Genomic DNA, 25,179 nt, shown 5'->3' on the forward strand with positions numbered 1-25,179 from the left:
GCGGAGAGTGGCGACTCCCTCCCCGCGCAGCCGGCTCATTTGGGGCAGTTCGGCCAGGCACAGGTGGTCCTGTTGCCTCCCCGGACTCCACCCATTGTCCGCTTTGGTACTCCCTGTCCGAGGTACCCTCGGCACGGATGCCCTTGCGCACAGCTGGCCGCGGGACAAGCGGAAGTACGCTTCCCCCCAGTGAGCCTCATTGCACAGGATTCTCACGTTATCTTGTGACCCCGCCCCGGCTACGTGCCCAAGGTTCCCACCACTCTCCCGAGAGACCGGGTGGTGAACCTGCAGGCGCTCCCCACCGGGGAGGAAGACCCAACCTATCCGTGCTGTGTCCAGTACGCGCACGGCGCCTCTACTTCGACCGCACGCAGAGCCCAGAAGCTCTGAGCAGCTCTTTGTCTGTTTCGGAGGTCAGCAGGAGGGCTGTCTCCAAACAGAGGCTGGCGCACTGGATCGTGGATGCCCTCGTTAGGGCATACCGATCTCTTTTCGCCCCTGCCTGTTGGGGGTGAGGCACACCCCTCGTGGGCACTGGCTCAGGGCGCCTCTCTGGCAGACATCTGTGGAGCTGCGGGTTGGGCTATGCCTAACAACTCTGTGAGGTTCTAATACCTACGCGCGGAACCGGTGTCAGCCCGCATCCTGGCAAGGTGTGGGACCGGCAGCCGGTAGGGCTTACGCCTGCGGAAGCCCTTCCTCCTCCGGGGGGTGCAGTGGCGATCCCGCCTCACTTCTTTCCCCTCGGGTAAAGAACAGGCATTCCATCCATCACTAAGCACCCTTCCAGGGGACAGGCTGGGCAGAGCAGCCCTGCCCCCTTAGGCCGGGGAACAGTTGAGTTATCTCCCACATAGCTCTAACCGGACCTAGTGCTCCAGACGTGGTAACACCCCCTCCGTGGGCTGTTCCGTCTGATGTATCCTCATGAATGGTTCCCACCTTGGCAACCCATGACCTCCCCAGGTGGACTCCCACCTTGCGGTTAACTCCTGTCCGCACTTTCTTCCCATGAGTTCTCCTCTGATGGTTAGACCATGTGGTGTCTCCACTAATTCCTCCCTACGGTAGGTAGTGGCCTTTGCAGCGTTTTTCCCCCAGTGGGAATAATGCTTACCCAGTGGCCCGTACGGTGCCGGGCGGCTTCTCGCCATTTAGAGAATTAGGCCTCTGCCCGTGACGGCCGGCGTTAGGGGGCTTCCCAACTTTTTGTGGAAAGCTCTGGGTCCTCCTTCCTCTCCACTGGAGGGTCATAATTTCGCGTTAGCGTGTTCGTCTGACTCGCCCAGGCCAGTCAACGTCGCTCCGCAGAGATTGTGACGCGGCTAAGTGCTGTGGCGTTTTCCATAGGAACCCCATTCTGTCGGTTCGACACAATGTCGAGAGACCGACAGAAAGGGAACGTCTTGGTTACGGACGTAACCTCGGTTCCCTGATGGAGGGAACGAGACGTTGTGTCCCTCATGCCACAACACTGGCCACCCACCCCAGCGGTCGGGGGAGGATGCTTTAGGCTCCTCAGACCAAAGGTGAATGAATGAGCACGCCGGCTTCCCTCTTATACCCGGACATCCGGGGAGGAGCCCGGCATGCAAATTTCATTCGCCAATTTTCATTGGCCTTTTCTAAATACTCAGAAGATGATAGGTTCTCAAGACAAACCCCATTCTGTCGGTTCGACACAACGTCTCGTTCCCTCCATCAGGGAACCGAGGTTACATCCGTAACCAAGACGTTTTACATCGTAAAGTGGAGGAGACGTATTACATAGCCCTGCGGCACTTTTTGTAAAGATGGATTAAGGTTGCTGTAACTTTTACTAAAGTACCATAGTTACTGTATTGTTGCTACTCATATTTTATATGGTAATTTCTGTCTTTTTGTTTTTAACAACAGGACTGGCTAATACACATTGACCATCTTTACTGTAACAGCTATAGCAGATGTTTACATTTTCTGATGAATGCACTAGTGGTGCTTTCCTATGCAAAAGTCATTATTGTGATACATTGGTGTTGTAGGCTATTGTTAGGGTGATGCTATGCAGTTGTCAGAGTGTTGGCCCAGGTCACTGTACATAGGTTGGCACACTGTAGGCCTGTGTGATTTGTCCATTTATTTTATTGTTTGACTGGCAAAAAATGGGGTTTGTTCAAATCTCTAACCCAGGTTTGAGCAATTGACATTTCTGCCTTAGTAACTGTAGAAATTACAATGTTTTAGTGAAAAGGATGATACAGTTTTGTAATGGTGTGTGTACACCAAAAGCGAATTTAATTATTTGTCGATTATTAGTAAATTACATACAAAGTCAATGCAAAGATGCAAATAGATGCAAATTCATGCCAGGCTACTGAAATGATATGAATTGGGTGAAGCAATCGCTACGAACGTGCAATATTCAACTTAATTTGAAAATTTCAACTCGAGGAGAAATTTGCATGACACATTGTCACAGAAGCCAATCAGTGAAGAGCTAACTGACAAGTGACAGGAAAAACAAGTAATCACTCGAGTAGTCCTAGCCCTAGCATTGCGAATATTCACTTAGCGTTTGTGTGCTAACACAGTAAGATAGCAATTTGTTTGAAATATGTCATGTTGAGTACTATATGTGAATGAATGAAGTAACACTTTCTCAAATAGGTTGCTACACATTAAGGGGACACTGAGTGAAAACTCCCAATTTCTGTCACGCTGCTCCTCAGGGACTGCTGCTAATGCTACAGCTAGCGGCTGTGATGTATGTCTGATCCTGAGGGAGGTCTGTGTTAACCCGGGGCCATTCTACATTATGATAATGGAAGCACTGACACTAGGGGCCCTAATCAGCCACCGTCAGCCTAACATCGGCCCCAGGGCCAACCAGCCACGGCCAGCATTCAGCTCACCCCTCCACTTATGTGTTTCTCGGCTAATAGACGGCGTTCGTTAAACGGTAAATCATTTATGGGTGTTAAATAACTCCGACGATGCCTGGGATAGGTGTGGGAAAATCCACTTGGATGAAGTTGTCGTTTTAATGAACGTAAAGAAAAATACGAGCCCGACGGGGTCCCTCAGAGGATGATGCTTGTTTTTTCATTTGTAAAATCATTTACTCTGAACGCCGAATTTAAGATTGTCAACTGCCGCGGTATGGCATCTGCCTTTGTTTAAAACAAGCTTGAATTTCCTGTAATAATCCCCCACGCTGAATGCCGTATGAAGTCCTTCAAATCTAAATAAACTCTCCCTGAGGCTCCGGGCCTTCTCGCAGCATTTCAAACTGAGCTGCCTCTTACTGGCAGGCTCTTGTCTGTTCCTGCAAAGCATCTGCGCACCAATCCAGTTACTTTATCTCTTTTGCCATGCTCTCCTCATCTGCTTAGTGTCAGCTTGGGCCTATTAAACAGATAAGGGTTCCCTTGAATCTGGTACAGGCGGGCTTTCAGCCGTCGATTTTTCGCATGCCAACTCAAATCATGCTTACCATTCCGTCTTATCCTCCGTCATTCCTTCTCTCTTTCTGCTTTCTCCTCAGTCATTACGAGCAGGACCGCTCGGCGCTGAAGAAGAAGGAATGGGAGCGGAGGACCCAAGAAGTCCAGCAGGATGAGGACTTATTCTCCACCGGCTTTAATCTGTTTGGCGAGCCGTACAAGGTAAGGGGCGAGCCAAGTGGCCCAATAAGTGCACATATAATCAAGAGCATCACTGCAGCCAAGAGTTGCTTTTAGGTATTCTCTTTACACAACTTCTACACCCCCACTCACTTTCCATTGGAATTGGTCTAAACAAACTTTGAAAAGAATGTGAAATATGTTACATTTCATTCCAAAAATAAGAAATAATTACAAATAAATTAAGCCTTTTTTAGGAATATAAAGTTTTAATTTTTTTGTTTATTTGGATTGTGGAATTATCACTGTTTTTTTTGAGTTGACAAATTTGACTTTTTCTTAATGGTACAATACTGTATTTTGTTTTCTAAATTATAATTTAAAGTTTAAAAGGGTTTAATATGGATTCTCTTATTGAACCTTAAATTGTTCTATATAAAGGGCGGAACTAAAGGCAGTCTAATTAATATGGTCATAAACACAATACATATTTGATATACATCAATGTGTCAATTGTCAAGAAAATACAAAAAAACCATAGGCTTCACTTTTGCATGTAGAGTTCGCTATTGTGGAAAGCTACAGTATCTCTTCAAACAAAATGCATACTGACCACTCAAGTGGCCATCTGAAAATATGTGTAAAGAAAAGTTGAAATCTTGTTTTACAAAACACCAAAAAAATCCTGACTGAGGTTATCATAAAATCATGGATAAAAGGGTCATTCACACAACATGACACAATTAAAACTCAGAAATACATATAGAAAAAAAACACATTTGGAAACTGGTCATACATCTCTGCAGATTCTTTGAACAACCAACAGCAAAACACCTGTGCTAAGATGTCATAAATTGTAAGCAAGCCCTCTCTTACATGTAACCACTCTGAGAACATCACTTTCATTGCTTCTGTAAGTGGCAAGGTTGCCCTTTTTTCCCAGCAGCTCAGGCATTTTATCCTTCCTTAGCGAGCCGTTTGCACAAACTGAGACAGACCATCTCACAGAGAGTGACGCACTGTCATTACGGAGGTCCGGGGTCCTCGCGAGGCCATGAAAGCAGGATCAATTTTCCCTTGTGCCTCTGCATTCAGCCAGCGGGTGAAGAACGGCCTTTCACCCGAAGTGTCATTACATGTTGAAAGCCTGGACGAGACTGTTCTACCTTCCTTCACTCCTGGCACTTACTCTCGCCGTAATTGTTCCATCTGTGTGGTTTGTGTGATTCTGTCATGTACACACTTATGACAAGATGTGTTGTGACAGGTTATGACAACATTTTATGGCTTTGGTTTTGATCCAGGCGGGACGAAATGGGTTTTCTTAAAAGAAAAGCAAGCTTCAAACTTCTGGTTTGAGTGACAGTGTCGCTTTTTCCTAAAGATTGGCATTTAAATGACCGCAACAGTTGCCGCATATGGAGCACGCAAGCTTGATCGACTCAACATGTTCCAGGGTGGGAATGTAACATATGTCAGCTTGTGTGTTCTGTCTCTGTCAAAGGATCGGAGATAATTGATGCAGATATGTAAAAAGATTTATGAGTTTGCCTTTCGCAATTTACCATTGGGAACATCCGAGTTTAGTTTACTAGAAGCGCTAATTCCATCATAAATGTGTTCAGACTTGATGAAGCGTCTGTAAAGTGCCGCTTTGACGCAAGAAACCCCCGTTTGTAGAAGACGGGCCTGGAATTTGTCTCTTACTTCCCGCAGAGCTGCAGTCGTAGAAAGACTTTTTTTGTTTTTTAGTCAAATAGGCTTTCCAAGGCATGCACACTCTTAGATCAGTGTTCTATCTCTTGCACTCTCTCTCTCGTTCTGTAATCAGCACTACATATGCCATTTATCTTCATCTGGGCACAGGCCTCTTCCTCTTAGCCTCTGAAATTAGTCGCTCCAACATCAGAGCTCTCCACTTAAAAACAACTTCAGCCTCGGATATATAAAGCCAGAACTGGGTCACTGTTGACGTCGACCGGAAGCGGCGTTTTACTTTGAGTTTTTATTTGATCTCTAAAATGTTTTGAGGGTGACAGCGGGTGAAGGGTAAATATGACTTTTTGCTTTGTCACGTCTGTATTTATATAACATGTTAATACTGAAAATGGTCCCAAAAGCAGCTTTACAGGGTGTCGGGACCAAATCCCAAGCGAGCAAGCGCAAGGTGTTTGCGGTAATGAAAAACTCCCTGGTAGTAGGAAGGAGAATGGCTCCAAGGTGAACCTGTCATTTTATGGTCACTCGGGAAGAATAACTTCCATGAAAACAGTCAGTCACAGTAATAGATTCAAACTAGATTTTACACGTTCTGAAGGAAATCCACAATGATGCAAGCAGGTTGCCAACACAATCTCTTGGCAATTTGTAACTATTTTATAAGGCGGAAAACTCGATCTCATTTTTAGCACAATCTGCATTGTTTTGCTTCATTCTTTTTTTGTAATAGGCGTGTTTTTCTATGATTCACATTGCAAATTCACGAATTAGCCGGTTCCGAGAAGGTTTCTTAGTGCTGCCTCAAGTTTAAAGAAGACATCTCCCAGTATCTATTTCGTCATCCCTAGATATCAGGTCTCTTGAAATGTATGTAGTGTTTGTAATTTGAACAGACCTTTAACCTAAAGTAGGGGCGATAGTCAAAGTGATGCTTGGCTCAGCTACATCTGGATTACGTAATAATCCTGTGGCCTGTCCAACAAACTCCATGAAGACAGCTCTTGATAGATGGGGGCTGAGGCCGTTCCAGAGTGAGTTTGCATAGGTAATGTAATTGTTTCTGGCCCGCAGGAATGTGCTGTCCCAGCATTCCCCACTGCAGCTGCGGGCTTGCATCACTCCATTGAATGATGTGCTGTGCTTTGAACCTAATTCCATTCAGCGAGCCGCGCTGTGTCCTGTCAAACGTGAGAGGGATTTGGAGCTCAAAACGGATGATCCCAACAGCAGCTCTGTGTGTGAGCATCTTGATCGCCGTTTGAAAGATGAACATGAAAATTGGTACACGAACACCCCAAAAATGGAAACGAAAGTTTAAATACTAAACACCCCACTTAAAAAAAAAACGCAAGATGATGCGACATATTTATCAGTGATGCTGCAAAAAGCTCGCTCTCTTTGATAGCAAGAACATGAGTGCTTTTTTATTCCCTTGCTAACTACTCTTTTCCCCCCTCTCAACCACTCATCTAAGGCTGCTATTAGCTAATCCCCCTAAATCCTGTTTAATGGAACTGTGCCGTTAACAGCTATTTGGGACTAATTTACTGGCTCCCAGATCGCCTGGCACCTTCAAAGCAGTTCCAGCGTTCCCCGCGTTCCCCGCAGCCCCCGGTGCTTGTTTCACTCATCATCAGCTCCTCCCGTCGCCTCGCACCGCCCTGTGTCCCTCAGTGGCCTTTTGCTCCTGTCGGACATGATCTCTGTGCAAGGCTGTTTAAAAAAGCTTCACAGCCAGCCAAGGTCACAGCTCTGGAGTCTCTCCAACAGTTTTTTTTTACCGTCCCAGTCACAGAGCCACTTTTCTCCTCTTTCCGCCCGAGGCAAATTTTCCCAAATTACCCTCAACCACAAGCAACTTGCTGAGTCAAATCCCATGAACTAAATGAGGAAAAAGTGTCTACCTGTGCGCGTTCCCGCAACGCCTTTTTCTGTGTTTTCTTTTTGGCTTGGTTTATTTTTTCACAGTTAGATCTGCATTGCGCAGAGCAGTTAGTATGTCTGAATTGAATAAACCTGGTCTAATGCTCGGTCTCAGGAGCGGTTCGAGGCTGTTGTGCTCAAGTGTATTTAGCTCTGCTCTGTGGGAATTGTTGTTATGGCTGCCTTGTTTTTGCCGGCATGTTCACTTGGTAACAATGTTTTTTCTGTTCCTCATTAAAGAATGAGAACGGTACAAAAACACGGTGAGCTTCGTCATCATCAATTATATCTGCCCTTAGAGACTGTATTTTCATAGATGATTCATATTAGAAGATGGAATTATACCTCATTGCCTGGCGTTAAACATTAAATGTCATTGGCTGATGTTTATTTTGAAGTATTTATAAGTGAAACAAGTGCCTAGAAGTATAACAGGATATACTGTACTCTACAACAAAAAAGGCACTTTAGATCAAATTGATTGAATCATGGAAATTGGCAACACTGTGACAGGAAGTTGGAGGGGAAGGACAGATAAATGTGGTGACATCAGCCAAAAAGGAAGCCAATGGAGAAGATGATTAATGATTACTTTTTAATGAAACATTATGATGACAAAACATTTTTTGAAATAACGCCCGATGAATTGTTCACTAAAAACACTGTAATGTGTATTAGCGAAAAAAATGGAGTCAGTTATTATTAAATATCGACTGAGTTACTACGTCAGAATTCTAATGGAATTCAACAATACACACTCTTTCTTACATTCTCTATGACTAACCTTTCATTGACTTCCAATGATTGATTACGTTGACTCATTTGAGTCTGTATCGATCGATCATACGAACGCATTAATGGCAGTGTAGACACTGTTGTTTACTGCTCCTGTGTGTGTGATTCAAACAGAATACATGTACAGGCAAAGTCTTATCAGATGACTGCACAGAAGGCTCTCTGATACCACCGTCCCTCCAGAAGACACGTTTGGGTTCAGTTATTGAGTGATGCTGAGGTTGCTTTCTGACTGAGATCTAGAGTTTTGCCACCTTCATTACCATTGCAGTTGCTGGTGTTCTGGCCATGGGCGAAAGCCCTGAGTGCTTGCAGTAGACAGCACAAGGCTCTTTTGTAAACACTGCCAAAGTCTTGTCAAGGAGAGACAGCACACACAGACACTTACACTCATACACTTATTTATCATATCAAAGAAGCTGGTTTAAAACTGAGGCTTGTCAAGCTACAACTGTTTTTTTATGAAAAAAAACACTAATACTAATACTACTAATAATAATAATGACAAAAATATCAATAATAATGACAACAACAATATAATAATAATAGTTAATGTAGCTATTTACTTTTTTTAAATAAATAATACTAATTATTATTATTATGAACAATTAATTACTATTATTAATTTATAATAATAACAATAACAGCTTAGCTATTATTCTATAATTAATATATTATTGTCAATAATAATAATATTATTATTATTAATAATAATAAGGGTCACACTTCAGAATAGGGGGCAATTCCCGCTATTAACAAACCATTAACTAAGACTTTTTCCCCAATAAACTCTTAATTTGTTGCTTATTAATAGTTAGTAAGGTAGTTGTTAGGTTTAGGTATTGGGTTGTAGGGATGTAGAGTATGGTCATGCAGAATATGTGCTTTATGAGTACTAATAAACAGCCAATATGCCAATAACAGGCATGCTAATAACAACCATAAACACTTATTGAAGTGTTACCATAATAAGTATTATTATTATTACTACTACTACTATTATTATTAATAATAATAATAATAACAACAACAGTGTAGCTATTATTATATAATTATTTAATATTTTATTTTGAAAAGGTAGATAGCTACATTGCAAATTACTAATGCAAAGTACCTAACTACATTTTTTTTATTTTCAAACAAGTTTATCAAACAGTCTACCATTGCTATAATAATCCGATAATCTTGTATTTGTCCACAAGAACTCAAAGTAAGTCTAGTTTACAATGAAATACTAACATGTAAATGAATGTTTCAATCACACATATTAGACTGAAACACCATTGATTCCTACTAAATGCATCTGGAGAGTTTTTGCAAACCATCCAAGGATTTATTGAGTTTCTTGTTCTTGTTATTAGGATCCATTAGGGACATTCTTTAAAATACTCAGAATTCTCTGGTGACGTTGGAAAGGGTCGGCAATTGAGAGACAAAACAAAGACTCTCATTGTGAGCGTGCATAGCCTGCACAGAGTGGTAGCGATCAAGCCCTCAAACCCCACACGTCTCCATCCCCAGAACACACAGTGTCTTTTTAATATGTCCCCATTTAACTGCATTTACACCGCTGGTGCCACCTCAACAAGCAAACACACATTCACAGAGACATATGTGTATATTCCCAGTTTTGAAGGAATACTGCTTTTCTCTTGAGGATTCTTGTCTCTTATTGCTTGTTTTAAAGCTGCTCATACTGTATGTTCACTTTGACCTGAAGTTGCTCCACCGTGGTGCCACAGTTTACAATTCACAGAATTAAGGATTCACGAGTCATTACGGGCATTTATCAAGACTAGTGGAGTGTTTTAAAGAGCAGGCTGACACTGGAGCACTTAAGTGTGTTTAAGTAGGTAATCTCTCCCTGTCTAGAAGTAAAGAAGGCCACAAGCTCCCTAGAAATGATGCCCTTTTTCCCAAGATGCCACTTGTGGGCAATTAAGTAATGGCCATCACAAAGTCTCTCCTGTCCCTAAAGACTCCAGAGTGTTGAGAATCACAATCAAATCCTCAATGATGCTATTAAACCATCTAATTCCACTCAAAATGCTTTCATCAGGAGTTGAAAAAATGTTATTATGGATGTGCATTGTCAGCGATTATTGTGCATTTAATAGCTCTGTGTAACAGGTCTGTATTTTTAGTATGCAGAGACAGATCTAATTATATCTCTTAAATTAAACATTTTTCATTTAAATTAGTCAGGATGTGTTTGATCATTTCCATGTCTTTAGTACAAATGATCTGTGCAATACAAATGTATTGTGAAATACAGTATTTATTTTTCATGCCGTACTGCTGCTCGTAAAAACAAGTCGCTTTTTACTAGAATGAATGAATGTTGAAAACATGCCAGATACTGCCAGGCAGTGTTGGGTGTAACTAGTTACTAAGTAATTAGTTACTGTAATTTAATTACTTTTCCCTTGAAAAAGTAAAGTAAGGGATTACTCTTATTTTTTCTGTAATTTAATTACAGTTACTTCTGATGTAATTAAACTAAATACTTTGTGTAATATGTGTGTGTGCAGAAGAGGAATTGACATCGAAATTCAAAGTCTAACTTTAAAATACGTGCTTTAATATATAATTCTCACATTTGTAATTAATAATAATACTTTATGTAGTTTTATATGATTTATTTGAATGAATTAAAAGAGTCGTTTCATGTCTATCCTTGAATCACTTAACTCATCAAGATTGATGTAGGATATAGAAAGTAATTAGTAATAAGTAATTAAATACTTTTTGAAGAGAGTAACTTGTACAGTAATCTAATTACATTATCGAATATGTAATTAGTAACTAGTAATTAATTACTTTTTCAGCGTAACTTACCCAACACTGCTGCCAGGCTACAAAATAATACTAGCAAAAGTTAGTTGGACAACACTTAAGTACATCTAAACTTTGTCTCACATTGTAATTGAATAATTTATAAAGTTTTAAACAGAAACAGATAATTAAACAGTAATGTAACAAAACGGTGTGTTTTTTACTATAATAATTTATTTAGTTGGCAAACCCTAAAACGCTCCAAAAACTAACAGACATTTCACATTGTTTATTTTTTCCAATGAACACTTTAATGAGCTATTACAAGCTGTAACTGTCAAATACGTACACAATTAACCATTCATGAAGGGCTTATGCATAATTCGAAGTAACTTCTTAAGAAACATAAAATGTCAGCAATTAACGCCTCAAACCGGCGTTTCTCTCTTTCTCACCTTCCCCCAAGCTGGAGCGGGCGTGTAGAATGTGCGTCTGGCCGCGCTCCAGCATTCTCATGCCTCAGTCAAGCAGTGAGGCTCACACAACAGCTCTTTGTGTCGCCTCAGATGGATTTTCCCTCACATTGACCGAAGCACCTCGTCTGGGAGGTTCACCCACTCTTCTCTCTCAAGGGTGCCCCTATCAGACCTCTGGCTCTAAAAACACTACAGCATTCCACATCCAAGCATTGCCCAGAGAAGCACTCTTATGTCACCTGTGCAGAGAGGGTGTGGAGAGATGCATCATGGGAGGAGAGATCTCTGATAGAAACCAAACCACTATAATAACAACTTAAATTCGACTAAAAGACCACTAAAAATCCAGGGTTGTTTAAACCTATGGTTAGGTAAAATATAAATAAACTAGTGCTGTCAAAACGATTGATCACGATTAATCGATTCCAAAATAAATGTTTGTGTTTATATGATAAGTGTGTGTGGCTTGTATATTTATGTCTATATACTGTACATCCATGTTTACATTTAAGAAATATGTGTAATATGTATATTTATACAAAATAGAAATTATAATTAAATATAAATGTAAATATATTTATGAAAATATTTTATACATACATAAATGAGTGTGCATTTATGTACCATTAATTATTAATTGCTGAAATTTTATTTTTCTTAAAAAGTTACTTCGAATTATGAATAAGCCCTTCATGAATGATTAATTGTGTATTAACAGTTTTTGACGTATTTGACAGTTACAGCTTGTAATAGCTCATTAAAGTGTTCATTGGAAAAAATAAATATACTCACACACACACACACACACGCACACACACACACACACACACACACACACACACACATATTATATAAACACAAACATTTATTTTGGTTTGACAGGACTAGAATAAACCCAGCCATAGGTTTAACTTTACCTAAAAAATGTCTATATTGTCGCTGTCCTTTTAAAACCCCGGATGTCCAAATTAGCTGTTTTTCAGGAATTGTAAAAACACTAAACTTTAAATGTACTGTCAAGGTTGACAAGCCTTTTTAATACTTTTTATTGGTTAGGTGTTTCCAAAACCCAGTAACAAACATAAATGGTGACTGATAATAATGATAAAAAATACTAAATATGGAGATATGCTGTAAGGTTTAAGAAGGCCAGCAGCGATATTTGACCCCATGAGTTGAAACCACTGAAACCATTTGTTCATTCAAACAGTTGGGTTTGTCCATATTTTACCAAACCATGGGTAGAAACAACTTTCTGCTTTTTTGTGTGCATGAAATCCAGATTTACGTTTTGTAGCTTTAAGTGCATGTCTTTTTTACGTATAAAAACACATTTAAAATCTCCACATTTATGCTTAAGTCTATTCGTTTGTGTTAATGAAAAAACCTCTGGTCTTTCATCACCAGATTTGCACTTTACATATATTCCTATGTAGAAGATGTCATTGTAATAAATCTTCCAACAACAAGCACATAGCCGCATAGCCAATATGGCTATATTGCTGTCAATAGTGCCCAGGTTGTAGCAGATCAGAGGTCAGTTTTATTGTTAGACTGATAGCTTGTATACGGATCCGCTTTTCTGTGCAAGGTCATGCGTTAACTGTCCAGCACATAATTCCATCACGGCTATAATAGTCTGAAACACGCCACGCTGGTTGTGCATCATTTAACATTATTTGTTTATTGACTGTTTATGTTGTTGAAAGCCATAACGGATGCATTTGCATTTTAGAAGAGCCAGGGTATTATTAATGTCGCAATTACACGTGAAATGAATGGAGAATGCTAATAGATTTATCTCCCCACTTTTGCTTCCCGGGATTAACGTAGCCTTTAATTGTATCGCGTACAGAGGGAAGCTCGCGCACGCATTTGGTTATTTATTGCCGGAGTATCTCGCATTCACGCCGTTTAAAATGATGATGCTGGGACTTAAAGTCTTTGAATAAAGGAGTAGATATAAATGCAGAAATATACTAAAGACCAAAATGTTAAGAAGAAGTTGCAAATAATCAGTTAAGGGGGGACGCTGCCTGCATGCTTCTCTTTTGAAAAACTCTGTGCAGCTAATGTGCCGCACAGAATAAAAGAAAACAATTATTATAAAGGAACTCTTGTTGTGAGCAAAAGCGGACTTTGGGGAAAAAAGTGAGAGAAAAATAGGGGAATGCTGTATCGACCCCAAATCAAGTAGCTGTTTGCAAACATTATTTTATGTAGATCCGTACAAGGGATGAATAGGAATAGCTCATGAACGCAGGAAACTCGTGTCTCACTGTTACCGCAATCACATCCCGCTTTCATAAATATTGACTAACATTAAAAGAGTTGGTTTGAATCTCAATTCTATTTTACTGGTCCAGTCATGAGAAATACCCAGTGTCTATTTACTAACAAATGCAATCCTTAGATTTGTCCATACAAGGATTCACTAGCTGAACACTTACACCCAATTTTTATTCACACTAAACACACTTATTCACTACTGAGTACACACATTCCATAACATTTACACAATTGCGTTTTCCCTTTTTCTTTCAGTTTAGTAAACAAAGATAAACAGAGTGATACAAACAGTAAAACATTGCAGTGATGTATTTTAATATTAATAACAATAATGTTATTATTATATAACATTTTCATTTCAAGATTCCAAGAGTGCAAACTATTTCCATCATTCTTTTGCCAGTAGTCATGTAGTTTTCTTTTTTTCTTTCAGACTAACAAAGGAGATGCTTTGGCCAACCGGGTTCAAAACACGCTTGGGAATTATGATGAGATGAAGGAGCTCCTGACCAGCCATTCCAACCAGAGTCACCTCGTGGGCATTCCTAAAAACTCTGTTCCACAGACTCCTGTGGAGAAACCCGAGCAGCCAGGCTTCTTTCCCGAGACTCAGAGGAGTCGAGCTGCCCCGTCCCAAACAGCAAGCCATGGCACTTCAATGCCCCCACCCCCAACCAACAGCATGTCGACATCCAGCGTCGTCCATGGGCATCAAGGCGGCAAAAAGTCCCGATCTTCAGACTGGTCCCGAGGGGGTCACAGTTCAAGCGGCGCTCAGGCTTCTCAAGCTGTCAGCCGGGGAAAACATTCCGGTCATGAGCAGACATCAAGCAGACACGATCAGGACCAAGAGGACTCGAGTCCAAACCCCAGTGGACCTACAACTTCGTCACACTCCAACAGAAAGCAGGCACAGTCCAGCAAAGGCCCATCCATGGCCGAGCTTGGCCTCGGAAAGTCTCCCGTTGAGCTGGATTCGTGCTCCCATGGATGCGGCTCGCCGCTGGCCTCCACGTCCTTGCTTCCCAGCGGACTCTCGACGCCAACTTTCCCCCAAGGCCTCCATTGCAAGCCGAGCAGCGTTGTGCAGCAAAAACCCACTGCCTACGTCAGGCCCATGGACGGGCAAGACCAGGTCCCCAACGATTCCCCAGAGCTTAAACCCCCTGTGGAGGTGGTGGAAGGGTACAACGGCGTGCCATTTGGTGGTCTACTGGATAGCAAAAGCAGCACAGCTGGGACCAAGAGCAAACTTCCTAAACTGACACTGCCACAATCCGGGGAGGTGAGTGTGACCGTTGTACGTCTTAGTCAGAGGGCACGCTTCCTGCAGATGTTGTAATAATTTGCACTTGTTTGGATGCTACAGTAGTTGGACAGGACTGGTTGGCAAATTGTCTTGGCTCTGTTGACTTTCCCCTGGCTAGATCTGTTTTGCATTGAAACCTGGCAGTTAGAGGGGTTGACATAATGGAGTAGTTCATTAATAATCAGCTAAGCGACCTCAGGCGTTCTTGTGAACGGCATTATGTTCTGCAGGGAGGTCTTGTCATTGGGGTGTTTAAAGATCAACCTTGTTGGTAGCACTGAATATTTGAATGAGGGGATATTCTGACCATTTGCTCGGATTCTGGTTGCTGAAGGATGTTGATATTGGCTCATTAAGTTATAGTTGCAAAATCTGATCAGAAGATTTGAATTAGTGAGTAAAGTAGAACAAATTGGGCCCATTATATGGTTATGCATACTTATTTTACCAAGTTGTAGCGAGTATTTGCAAATGTGGAATCAATAAGAATCAAAATAGTGCTTTTGTAGTAAAATAATGCACCCTTTGTTCTGTAAGTAGATCTAGGGGTTTTCCCAAACATGTTCTAAATGCAGGGCTGTACAAGAGTGGCAACTTTATCTTTTATGTCTTGACTGGTGATGTTTTGAATTGAGATAACCTTGCACACATCTGTAAGTAAACAAGTCAAAAGGCTTTACAATGAAATAAGATATATTAATGCTGCTATATACGTAAACAACATGATGTTGCAGGTTTTACTGTATTACCCTTAACTGTTTCCCTGCCAGCGCTTTTCAAAAAAACTTGCCAGTCAGTGCCAGCATTTTTTATCACATTCACTAAACTCGAAATATTTTGTTGTACTATATGTATATGCAAAGATGTAATATCCAATAAAAGAACAGAGCCAACAACCGGGGAAAAATCATTCATTTTCTTTATTTTTTTCAACATTTGAATGTGGCTAAACTGTAAAAAAATCAAGTAAAAAATTGAACTTTTCTGGCAGCTGGGGCACCAGAAATAAACCTTATTTTCCTGTAAAATTACACGTTTTCCTAATTTTTCTTGTAAACTTTTGGTCCTTTTCTGTAATTTTAGGTTTCTTTAACCTAAAGCTTTCTTTATCACTAGCTTGCCTGTAGCTCAAGAGCATTGCGTTAACAACGCAAGGTTGCGGGTTCGATCCCGGGGGATTGCACATACCTATGTATAAATGTATAGGATAATGCAATGTAAGTCGCTTTGGATAAAAGCATCTGCCACATGCATGAATGTAAATGTTTAAAAATAACAGTAAATTGTCATAAAATAACAGTTTTTGACATTATACGTGGAAAATTTGTGTTGTGTCATGAATGACCGAAAAATCTCATCGATGGTGGGAAAAGAATTAAGAAGAAAAAATGTAGAAGGAAAAACACTGGAGTCCCTCAAGATAAGTTTATTAAAAACCCCATTAGTAATACACTGGAACATGAACAAGCTCAAAAACTTCTGTTGTAACTTTTATACACATAATGTGCATGTTAAATAGTCTTCGCAAGGCTTCTGTGATGACAGAAGGACTATGCTGTGTCTTGCTCTAGGGCACAATACCTCTTTTTTGAAAAGATTTGAATGCGCATTGTATTTTGATTATGTCTAATATTATAATAATGCTGGAATTACAGAATTTTCATTTTCTCTGACTGGTTTATGTGAAAGGTTACCAAGGCTGTGTAGGCCGTGTTTTTGCATGTTTCAACCGTAAACTGCTCCAAAAATTTCAAAAGCTCAAATGGATGCTCCACATCCTGAACATGTAGACAGATTTTTGTTGCAGTCAAAACCCATATGTTGTGAATTAACCCTCTTGAGGTTGAGTCACGGAAGCTTTATCACTGGCAATGTTAACTTCATCCGTTCTGTTGAGCTGACACTTAGAGCAGAGACCCAGTGACCTCGCTCGGGGCGTGATACATGAGCCACGCTGAAGCTTTTTACAAGCCATACAGCGCTGTCCCCTCATCCGACTGGCTGACAGTGGGGGATATGATCCCATAACATCCCATACAGAGAAATATGAATCCAGATAACATCGTATTTATTTTAAGTTTAGTCAAGATACAGTATTGTGGCAGACGAACAGCTCTGTTATTATGTTTAAGGTTCATATTTGGTTCTTTAAACACCCAGGAGCAACTACAGAATTGCTTGATTTCAGACCTAAGGTGGTATCTCGTGAGAGGTTATTCTTCTGTATTTCCAGTGCTGAATTTGAAAAACAGCCTTATGTTGTTGCCTTGAGCTTGTTTGAGTAGTAGATTGAAATTCCCATTGCTTTTACTTATGGGCTTAATCCCGGTAAAGCAAACAAATCGAATGCGCTAAGATGCGGTAAACAAGAATGGCATGCGATTGAACAGGTTGACTCGCTGCTATTCAACCATGGCGAGGCAGCCAGCTGTTCTTCCTCTTTGTTCTGCAGGGATCACGTCGGCTATCGGGCTCCAAATTGCGCCGTCGCCTATTTTGAAGCATATGGTGCTTTCGCACCGTACATTTAAGCATGTGGCGGGATGGAAAACCTGGGGAATTTTAATTGGTCTGAGAGCGCCCTCAGACCGGTCAGCTCGCAGGAAAATGGAGATGGATGTTGTTTTTGCAAAGAGGGGCAGGCATAGTGTGAGAAGACCCCAGCTGGGCCTACGCCATCTTTCCCTACCCCTCCTTCCGACAGATGAGTCACTGCATTGGAGTGAAAAGGGAAAACAAGAAGGATGCAAAAAAAATGGAAAAAAGGCTAGAGTTAAGAAAGATTGAGAAGAGCCGCTTTTTCAAGATGGCTCTTGGGAGAGGGGAAAACATCTTCAAGGACATTGATTTGATTTTTGTCTACCCCGCCTTTCGTAGCTTTGGTTTGTTAAAAGAAGTGGATTCTGTAGAAGCAGCTCTCGTGGGATTCACCTGTACTGTGTTGTGCTGGCTACTTATTATTCCATATTTCTTCAGGCCTATTTATCCTGAGTTTGCTCCGACTGAGGTGCTGAATTGTATTTTCTGTTTGTAAAACCCTCCCTGGATGTCTTTGTTGTCACATGAGCGGATGGTATTTTGTTATGCTCAAAAATTTGTGGAATGCTTTTTAATTGCTCACATTTTTTTACAGGAAATGTTTACATTTATGCATTTGGCAGATGCTTGTATCATAAGCAAATACCCTTACCAAAAATATATATTTCACTACCAGTGCACTACTGGTACACAGCACCGGCACTTCTCTATTTCAATCTTTAGCGTACCTTTATATTTTCTTGCGTACCTGCACTCCTCACATGTTTGCCGGTACTTTCCCACTCCGAGTCAAAGCATTGTATGGGTGATTCGCTAGAGCCGCGGTGTTAGCATTTTTTCAGCTATAGAGAGCAGGCTTTCCATCTAGTGTCTTTTGTGCGGAGCTACCCAATTTCAACAGATTGACCAATCAAACAGGGTTTACGGAATTCCAGCCAATCAAATTACAGAGGCCAAGCAGCACTTCAGCCAGTACAACTAAAGAAGACAGAACGTTCACCCAATCAAATTGAAGAAGACAGTCTAGGTGGGCGCATATGACTGTGACTGTGTAGTGAGATGTGAAAAGGCAAACATAACAAAGCCATCGGTTTTGCAATAAAAATGATAAATGGTAAGATTTCAGAGTTGGAAACAACTTATCTTTTGCAAATTCTGCGGTTTTAAATGAAAACTTCGGTGGTTTGTCACATAATGTTATGTGTGTTGACTTGACATGCCTGAAAATATAAGTATAAAAATAAATATACATAAATAAATCGAAGGCATAAAATATGATGGATTTAATTAACAGAATTCAATAGACTATCACAGGCAATAAAATGACTTTGGGTCACATTTGTATTTAACATTATTAAATCAGTTGTTTGGCAATCGGTTACTTTCCTAAATAAATATGTTGTACCAGCAATGTCCAAATACTGTTTTTTCAAATGTGGTAATAATTTGCATATGGAAATGTGCACAAGAGAGTACCGGAACCTCTTTTTTCCCACTTCAAGTACCGTTCACTACAAAAGAAAGTAAAATGCAGATTGATGACTTAAACAAAAGCTTCGTAGTGTCTTTCTAGCATAACCGTATCTTCAAACTGCTCCTGTGAAAGAGTAACTTCCCAAACTGCCATTCTTTAGGTTGAAAAGGAGACTCTTTTTCCTCCTGATAGGCATGAAATGTTCCCTTGTGCCACACTGCCACAAAATATTTTGACAGGTTGAGCGCTCAGCAGAGTGATAAGACTGTGCTAAATGGCTTTGGAAGCCTTCTGTTATCGCCTGCTGTATTGATTAGCGTCTAGCGTTGTGGTGCGCGCTGGGAAGGGGCTGACCACGTTTTTTTTTTTTTTTTTTTTTTAGTCAGTGTATGAGACATCGACAGGCAGATAAGACTATTGATCCATCCAAAATTGCACCCGGTGTCATTGCACCCGGTATTACCCAGGCTTTATGTGACTAATAGCTTTATCTCTAACTTCTCGAAGAGCAGATTTGACAAGACAATAATACTTGCGAAAATCTTCTCCCGCTGCATGATGGGATAGATAGAGGCAGGGAACATGCTGAGAGAGCATGCTAATCATTTGTTCAGTTCTATACAGTCATGCGTGGGAGATTGTTCAATTAGAGATACTTTTGTCAAACTTAAGCTACCTGTATTCATTCATTTATCATGAAATAAATACTTGGTCATAAGACTCATAAGATTTTTGTAGAATATTTGGTGCCATTACTTTGTGATGTTGCGTGTGATGGCAATGACTTTTCTTGTTTTTCAAGAAAAAGCTGCTATTACAAGTCAATTGACTTACATTTGATAAAATATTACAAGAAAATGTATCGTCTCTGAAATGAAATCTCAAATGCAAACTGGTTTTGTAATGATTGCTAATAAGAATCGGTTTGATAGCTTACGAATAATGTCAATTCCAACACGATCTCACACGAATTTGTCACTATTTTACAAGGTGGCTAATTTGTATGAATTCGCGTGATCTTATTTTTCATTTCGGCCCAGTGACATTAGGTTTAGGGGCGGGGTTAGGGGGGGTATCAGTATTGCTTTTTTTAATAATCGTACATTTTTGTGCGTATTACATCATAAATACTTATGAATTTCCATAGGATCTGATCAGCTGGTGGAGATGTGAAATGTCATGTTCTGGAAATGTCTCTTGTCATTTTCTTATGCTTGGATAAACATAATTGTTCTCTAAAACGATCAGCATGAGGATGATAATGTCACAACTGAGGACGACTGAGTTCCTTTGTTAACAAAACATGCGGATTGTTCACCTAAATGCCAAATTAATTACGTGTGAACCAGATGCTGTAACAGTTTGCATAAATGTCGCGAAGCGTAAAAAACAAAAAACATAAAAAGTGCTATGAACTTATCCTTGACTTATCTTTTGTTTTAAGCATTTTTTTAAAATATAAAAACATTCCCGGTGCAACCAGGGAACTTTTCTGTAACTTAAGAATCACCAATTTACAGTATGATATAATTTTATGGTAATAAAGATATTATAGTCATTTAGTGGTCAGTATCGTGACATTGGAATATGCAATTCTTTATATTTCTATTATCTTTTGCCGCACGGCAATTCACCACAAATTGCTTTAATTAAACTGATATACAATTATACCCAATGGTCCTTTTTGGTCACCGGTCACATCAACTCAGCTGGAATACAATATCATGTTCTATTGTGTTTTCTGGTCTGGGGAGCACGCACAAACGTATTCCTTGTCTATAACTATATTTAATATATCATTACCTGAAAGCAAGGAGTGGGCAGCAGAGGTGAATGATGTCATGGCAGTCATGGCTGGAGTCGAGCAGACGAGTTCTCATCAAGCCACAGTCTCCATTGTGATTACTCTTTGCGATCAAATATAATGGAGAAGCCGACATCTGGTGCATATCAATGCAGTCCCTGTGTTTTCCCTGATCCCGGATCAGAGCAGAGAAATACAGGATCACTTTAAGATTACAGGAAAATCCCAGCTGGTGATGATATAATTCGGTATGTTAACATTTCCTCTTATGTCCTGGCTGATCTTCGTAAACATAATTGAACCCCACACTCACAATCTATTTTATGTCCAAAATGTGACATGTTTTGGAGAAAAACAGGATAAGAGGAAAAAATGTAGGACCAAGCAAGGGTGCTTGGTGATGTCAGCCAAAAAGGAAGGGGAAACTAGTTTCTTCATTTGTAATCTCACATTAAAATGTCATATCATATAAAAAATACAATTAATTTAATTGTGTGATTTTTTTAAATTAAATTCATAATTTTAATAGAACAGTTACAGTCTACAAGGACAAGTTGGCAGGTAACGTTTCACACAAGTGCATGTTAAAAATGAAAATGCGCAACATAAGGTCTATTAGTCTATTGATGTCTATTGAACCTCGAGAGAGTTTTAACACAAAGAACAATGTTTCTCAGTGGCCTTGCAATGGCGTCTGTCAAAGACACCGGCTCAAGCCCTGGCCGGTCAGGCTGGGTTATTAAAACAGCATTTGCCGTAACAAGCAGAAAGGCTTTATCTCGCACGGATCCCGGCTCCATCCTCCAGCACAGGAAGTCATTTCCAGGAACATTTGATTACATCGGGCTGCCAAGACTCACAAAGCAAGACGCCACTTCCCCTCAGAAAGCATCCTCACCCACACTGACTCATCTCGTGGTGGGACAGCACTGCGTTGTATTACAGTATAATGATTAATGCTTGAGGATTCATCTGGGTACATGTTTCCTGAAGTGTGTGTTTTGGAGACGGTGATGTGTGTTTGAAATGAGATACAAATGAGAAACAGCCCACTCAAAATATTTATGTATCGATGTATGTACTCATGGCAGCGGTCCATTATGGCTTACGGCTTGATATATCATCTTTGGCACTAAGCGAAGATGCAGAACCTTGTCATTTTATTGTGCTGTGTCTTTTTGGTCTTTGGGAGGAAAGAGCTGCTTGGAAGTACAGTGTTGCAATGGTTTTGTGGTTCTAAAATTTAAATTACAATCCGAACGTCCAGCTTTTTAGAATAGTTATAGCCAAGCTAGACATAAACTCAACATCATAGATGAGACGATTGGGCAATTACAGCTTATCATCATGTGTTTTAGTTTAGAAAACTAATTTGGTGGTGATTGATGATGTTAAAATAATTTCAAATTAAATACAATTTAGCAAATGAAATCTAATGAAATATTTTGTCGTGTCATTTTTTGGTCATAACACTTCGGACCCTATTTTAATTATCTAAGCGCATGGTCTAAAGCGCACAGCGCAGGAGCACTCAGGGTGTGTCCGAATCCACTTTTGCTAGTTTAATGTCGGGAAAACGGTCGGCGCGCCCGGGTGCATGGTTTAAACAGGTTGTCCCGATTCTCTTACTGAGTAATGGGTGTTTTTTGGGCCAAACATGCAGTAAACCAATCAGAGTCTGATCTCTCATTCCCTTTAAGAGCCAGTTGCCTCTGCGCCATGACGGATTCGCTATTTACAAGGCAGAATTTGGAAAAGAGCTCGTGCAAGAGGTTAAAGCGCGCAAGCAGACCATCTACAGGACAAGCCGGATTTTTATCTTTATGTCCACAATAATAATCTTTTACATTGTAATCCATTTATTTGTAATATTTGGCATTATTGTGTGCTTCTGCGCGTCCCTCTGTGTGTAATAAGCAGAGTGTACGCGCGCTGTGCACCCGCCTATAGGCGCATATTACTAACACGCTCTTTAAATAACCAAAAAAAAAAAGGCTATTCAGTTCCTCAAAATAGCAACGCGCCAACATTGCGCCTGAACACACCTCTTTTTTTAGACCAGCACGCCCATGGGCGCACAAATGGGCACAAATGCTATTTAAACAACGCGGCGCATTTTGACTGGAAAATGAGAACCTCGTTGGGCTGAAACTAGCAAAAACACTTGCGCCGCATTGCGTAATTCCTGGTTATTGTTCTTGGTGTGAACAGGCCTTTATGCTAGCCAGTTCCAGGCATTTACTACTGACATACTGAAGCAAAATATATCGTGTGAGTGTAATACATTAAACAATACAGCCTTGGAAAAAATTAAGAGACCATTCCTAATTTTAATTTAATCAGCATTTCTAGATGTATTCTGGCCATTCCAGTCCAGTGTCTGTTGAATTTCAACAAAATCAAACCTAAGCAGTGACAAAAAGTCCTCCAACAGCAAATGTGAAAGACTGACAGCATGACAAGACACATGACACCTGTGATCATGTGATGCAAGGTGATCACATAAATATAATGTTTTAACTTTTCCTAAATACATGTACAAGTATTTCTGTTGTACAAAAAGCAAATATAAACTTGTTTTCTTTGCAGTATTTGAAGTCTGAAAAATACATATTTTGTGTTGTTTTCATTTTCAACAAGTAAATGCAGAAACAATATTTTTATTTGAAATGTTGGAGAAATGTTGTTAGTTGTTCATAGAATGAAAAAATATAATTTTAACTTAACAGTACCTATAAATAGTAAAGTCAGAAACACTGATTTTTTTTGGAAATGGTCTCTTAATATTTGTTCGTGGCTATACAGTATATATAAATTGTCTTTGGTCAATTGGTCAACTTTGACCATTTAATGTGTAAAGATTTACAGTGTAAACAGTACTGTATGTAAATATGTAAATAAATTCCTTAAGTATTTTTTATTTCAATATGAATAAGTATTACCATTTTGCAGTTGAATATTTATGAAACAGATGCTGACTTGCTGCATGTGGCATTCATGCTACTGCGAAATAAATAACACATTTTCAAATATTGCAGTGTATGACTTAACTCATGAACTGCAAGACATCACGCCTGACCAAACATGCTGATGCTCAACATCCCAGCGTGTCAATGTAAGCGGCCTTTTGCACTCGCTGCGGGCTTTGAGCTAAAGACCTCTAATGTGACTCAAATGGATACAGAAAGGTACTTACTTAGATCAGAGGAGACTGTTAAGCAGCACATTTACATAGAAGAAATGATGTTGTTTCTAAAGCAAGAATGCGTTCGGAGGTGGGCCAAAGGTGAAGTGATTGTGGTTGACAAGACTTAGGTGTGACTCAGATTTAGGTCACGCCGCCTTTTCCCTCAATCCTCCCCCCCTCTATCACGCTCTCTCTCCTCCCTTGTTTTTCCTCCCAGTCATGCTTGATAGGCTGTTCTCATCAGCCTTTGTTTAAAATCACTTCAAAATTAATTTGCGCTCATTAATGGGACTTTTTGCCATGAATGCGCTGATACTGTCAGTAATGTCACTAATAAACAGAAAATCATGTGCCGCAGAGTCTCAGTCACACTGTTGACTTTAGGCTTTGACTGTAGGCTTTCAATGACAGAAAAAGCATCAATATGGAATAATGATGTCAGGAACGGTGAGGGAACAAGGACAGAGGACCCAGGCGCAGACAGCGGGTAAGGGGTTAACACAAGATTTTTAATAATAAAGACTAAACAAAACCCACGCGGGGGTAAAATAACAGAACAAGGGTATTAACATGAAGGGTAAACAGGAACATAGACTAACTACACTAAATTAGACAAGACTAGATACAACACTAGACATAAACTACAACTAACTAAACTAGATAACACAGCAATACAAACCAGGAGGGTGGACAACCAAGGCAAAATGATCTGGCACAAGACAGAAGACACAACGGCATTAAGTAAGGCATAAAATCAAGACGGTAACAGGTGAAGGGCATGAAACAATAAACGAGCAATAATGAGGAGACAAGAGGGCGGGAACAGAGACGAGACCGGAGAGAGTGTATCGAAAGCCATAAGGGCCAAAATTACCTCTCTCCACATGAAACACGTGGGTCTGTCATGATTCTGCCTCAAGGCTCAAAAAGCGTGACAAGAGAGGGCAGAATCAGGACAAATGATGACATCGCTCAATGTGTTAAGGCGAGCTTGTTAAGGAGAGGTATGCTGTTGTTTTTCATATTCTGGTCAATAAAAAACAGGCAAAAATTTTATAAAATTACATTGAATAAACGACCTGGGCCATGTCCGAGGACTTACATCCCTGCATCATGGTGGCAAATTTTGTGCTGGAACCCATTGCCAACTTAATTTTATTTCAATTTTGAATTTTATTTCAATTCATTTTTTAGTTGACATCTTCGGTAAAATATAACAACAAGAGTCTTGTGACCCACCTATGAATACCATCCTTATATTCCCTCAACTGCATATTTCACTGTC

The 25,179-nt window shown here is 40.3% G+C and overlaps 1 protein-coding gene across 1 annotated transcript in view; it reads left to right on the forward strand.

The window, feature by feature from the left end:
• The window catches only part of aff2 (AF4/FMR2 family, member 2), a 199,441-nt gene that overhangs the window by 47,166 nt on the left and 127,096 nt on the right, over positions 1-25,179 (forward strand). The window contains exons 2-3 of the mRNA XM_057349347.1: positions 3,527-3,647; positions 14,016-14,867. Coding sequence (XP_057205330.1) covers positions 3,527-3,647; positions 14,016-14,867 — 973 coding nt within the window. The remainder of the gene's footprint in view (positions 1-3,526; positions 3,648-14,015; positions 14,868-25,179) is intronic.

This window comes from Triplophysa rosa, linkage group LG13 (assembly GCF_024868665.1).
Source record: "Triplophysa rosa linkage group LG13, Trosa_1v2, whole genome shotgun sequence".
Taxonomy (NCBI): domain Eukaryota; kingdom Metazoa; phylum Chordata; class Actinopteri; order Cypriniformes; family Nemacheilidae; genus Triplophysa; species Triplophysa rosa.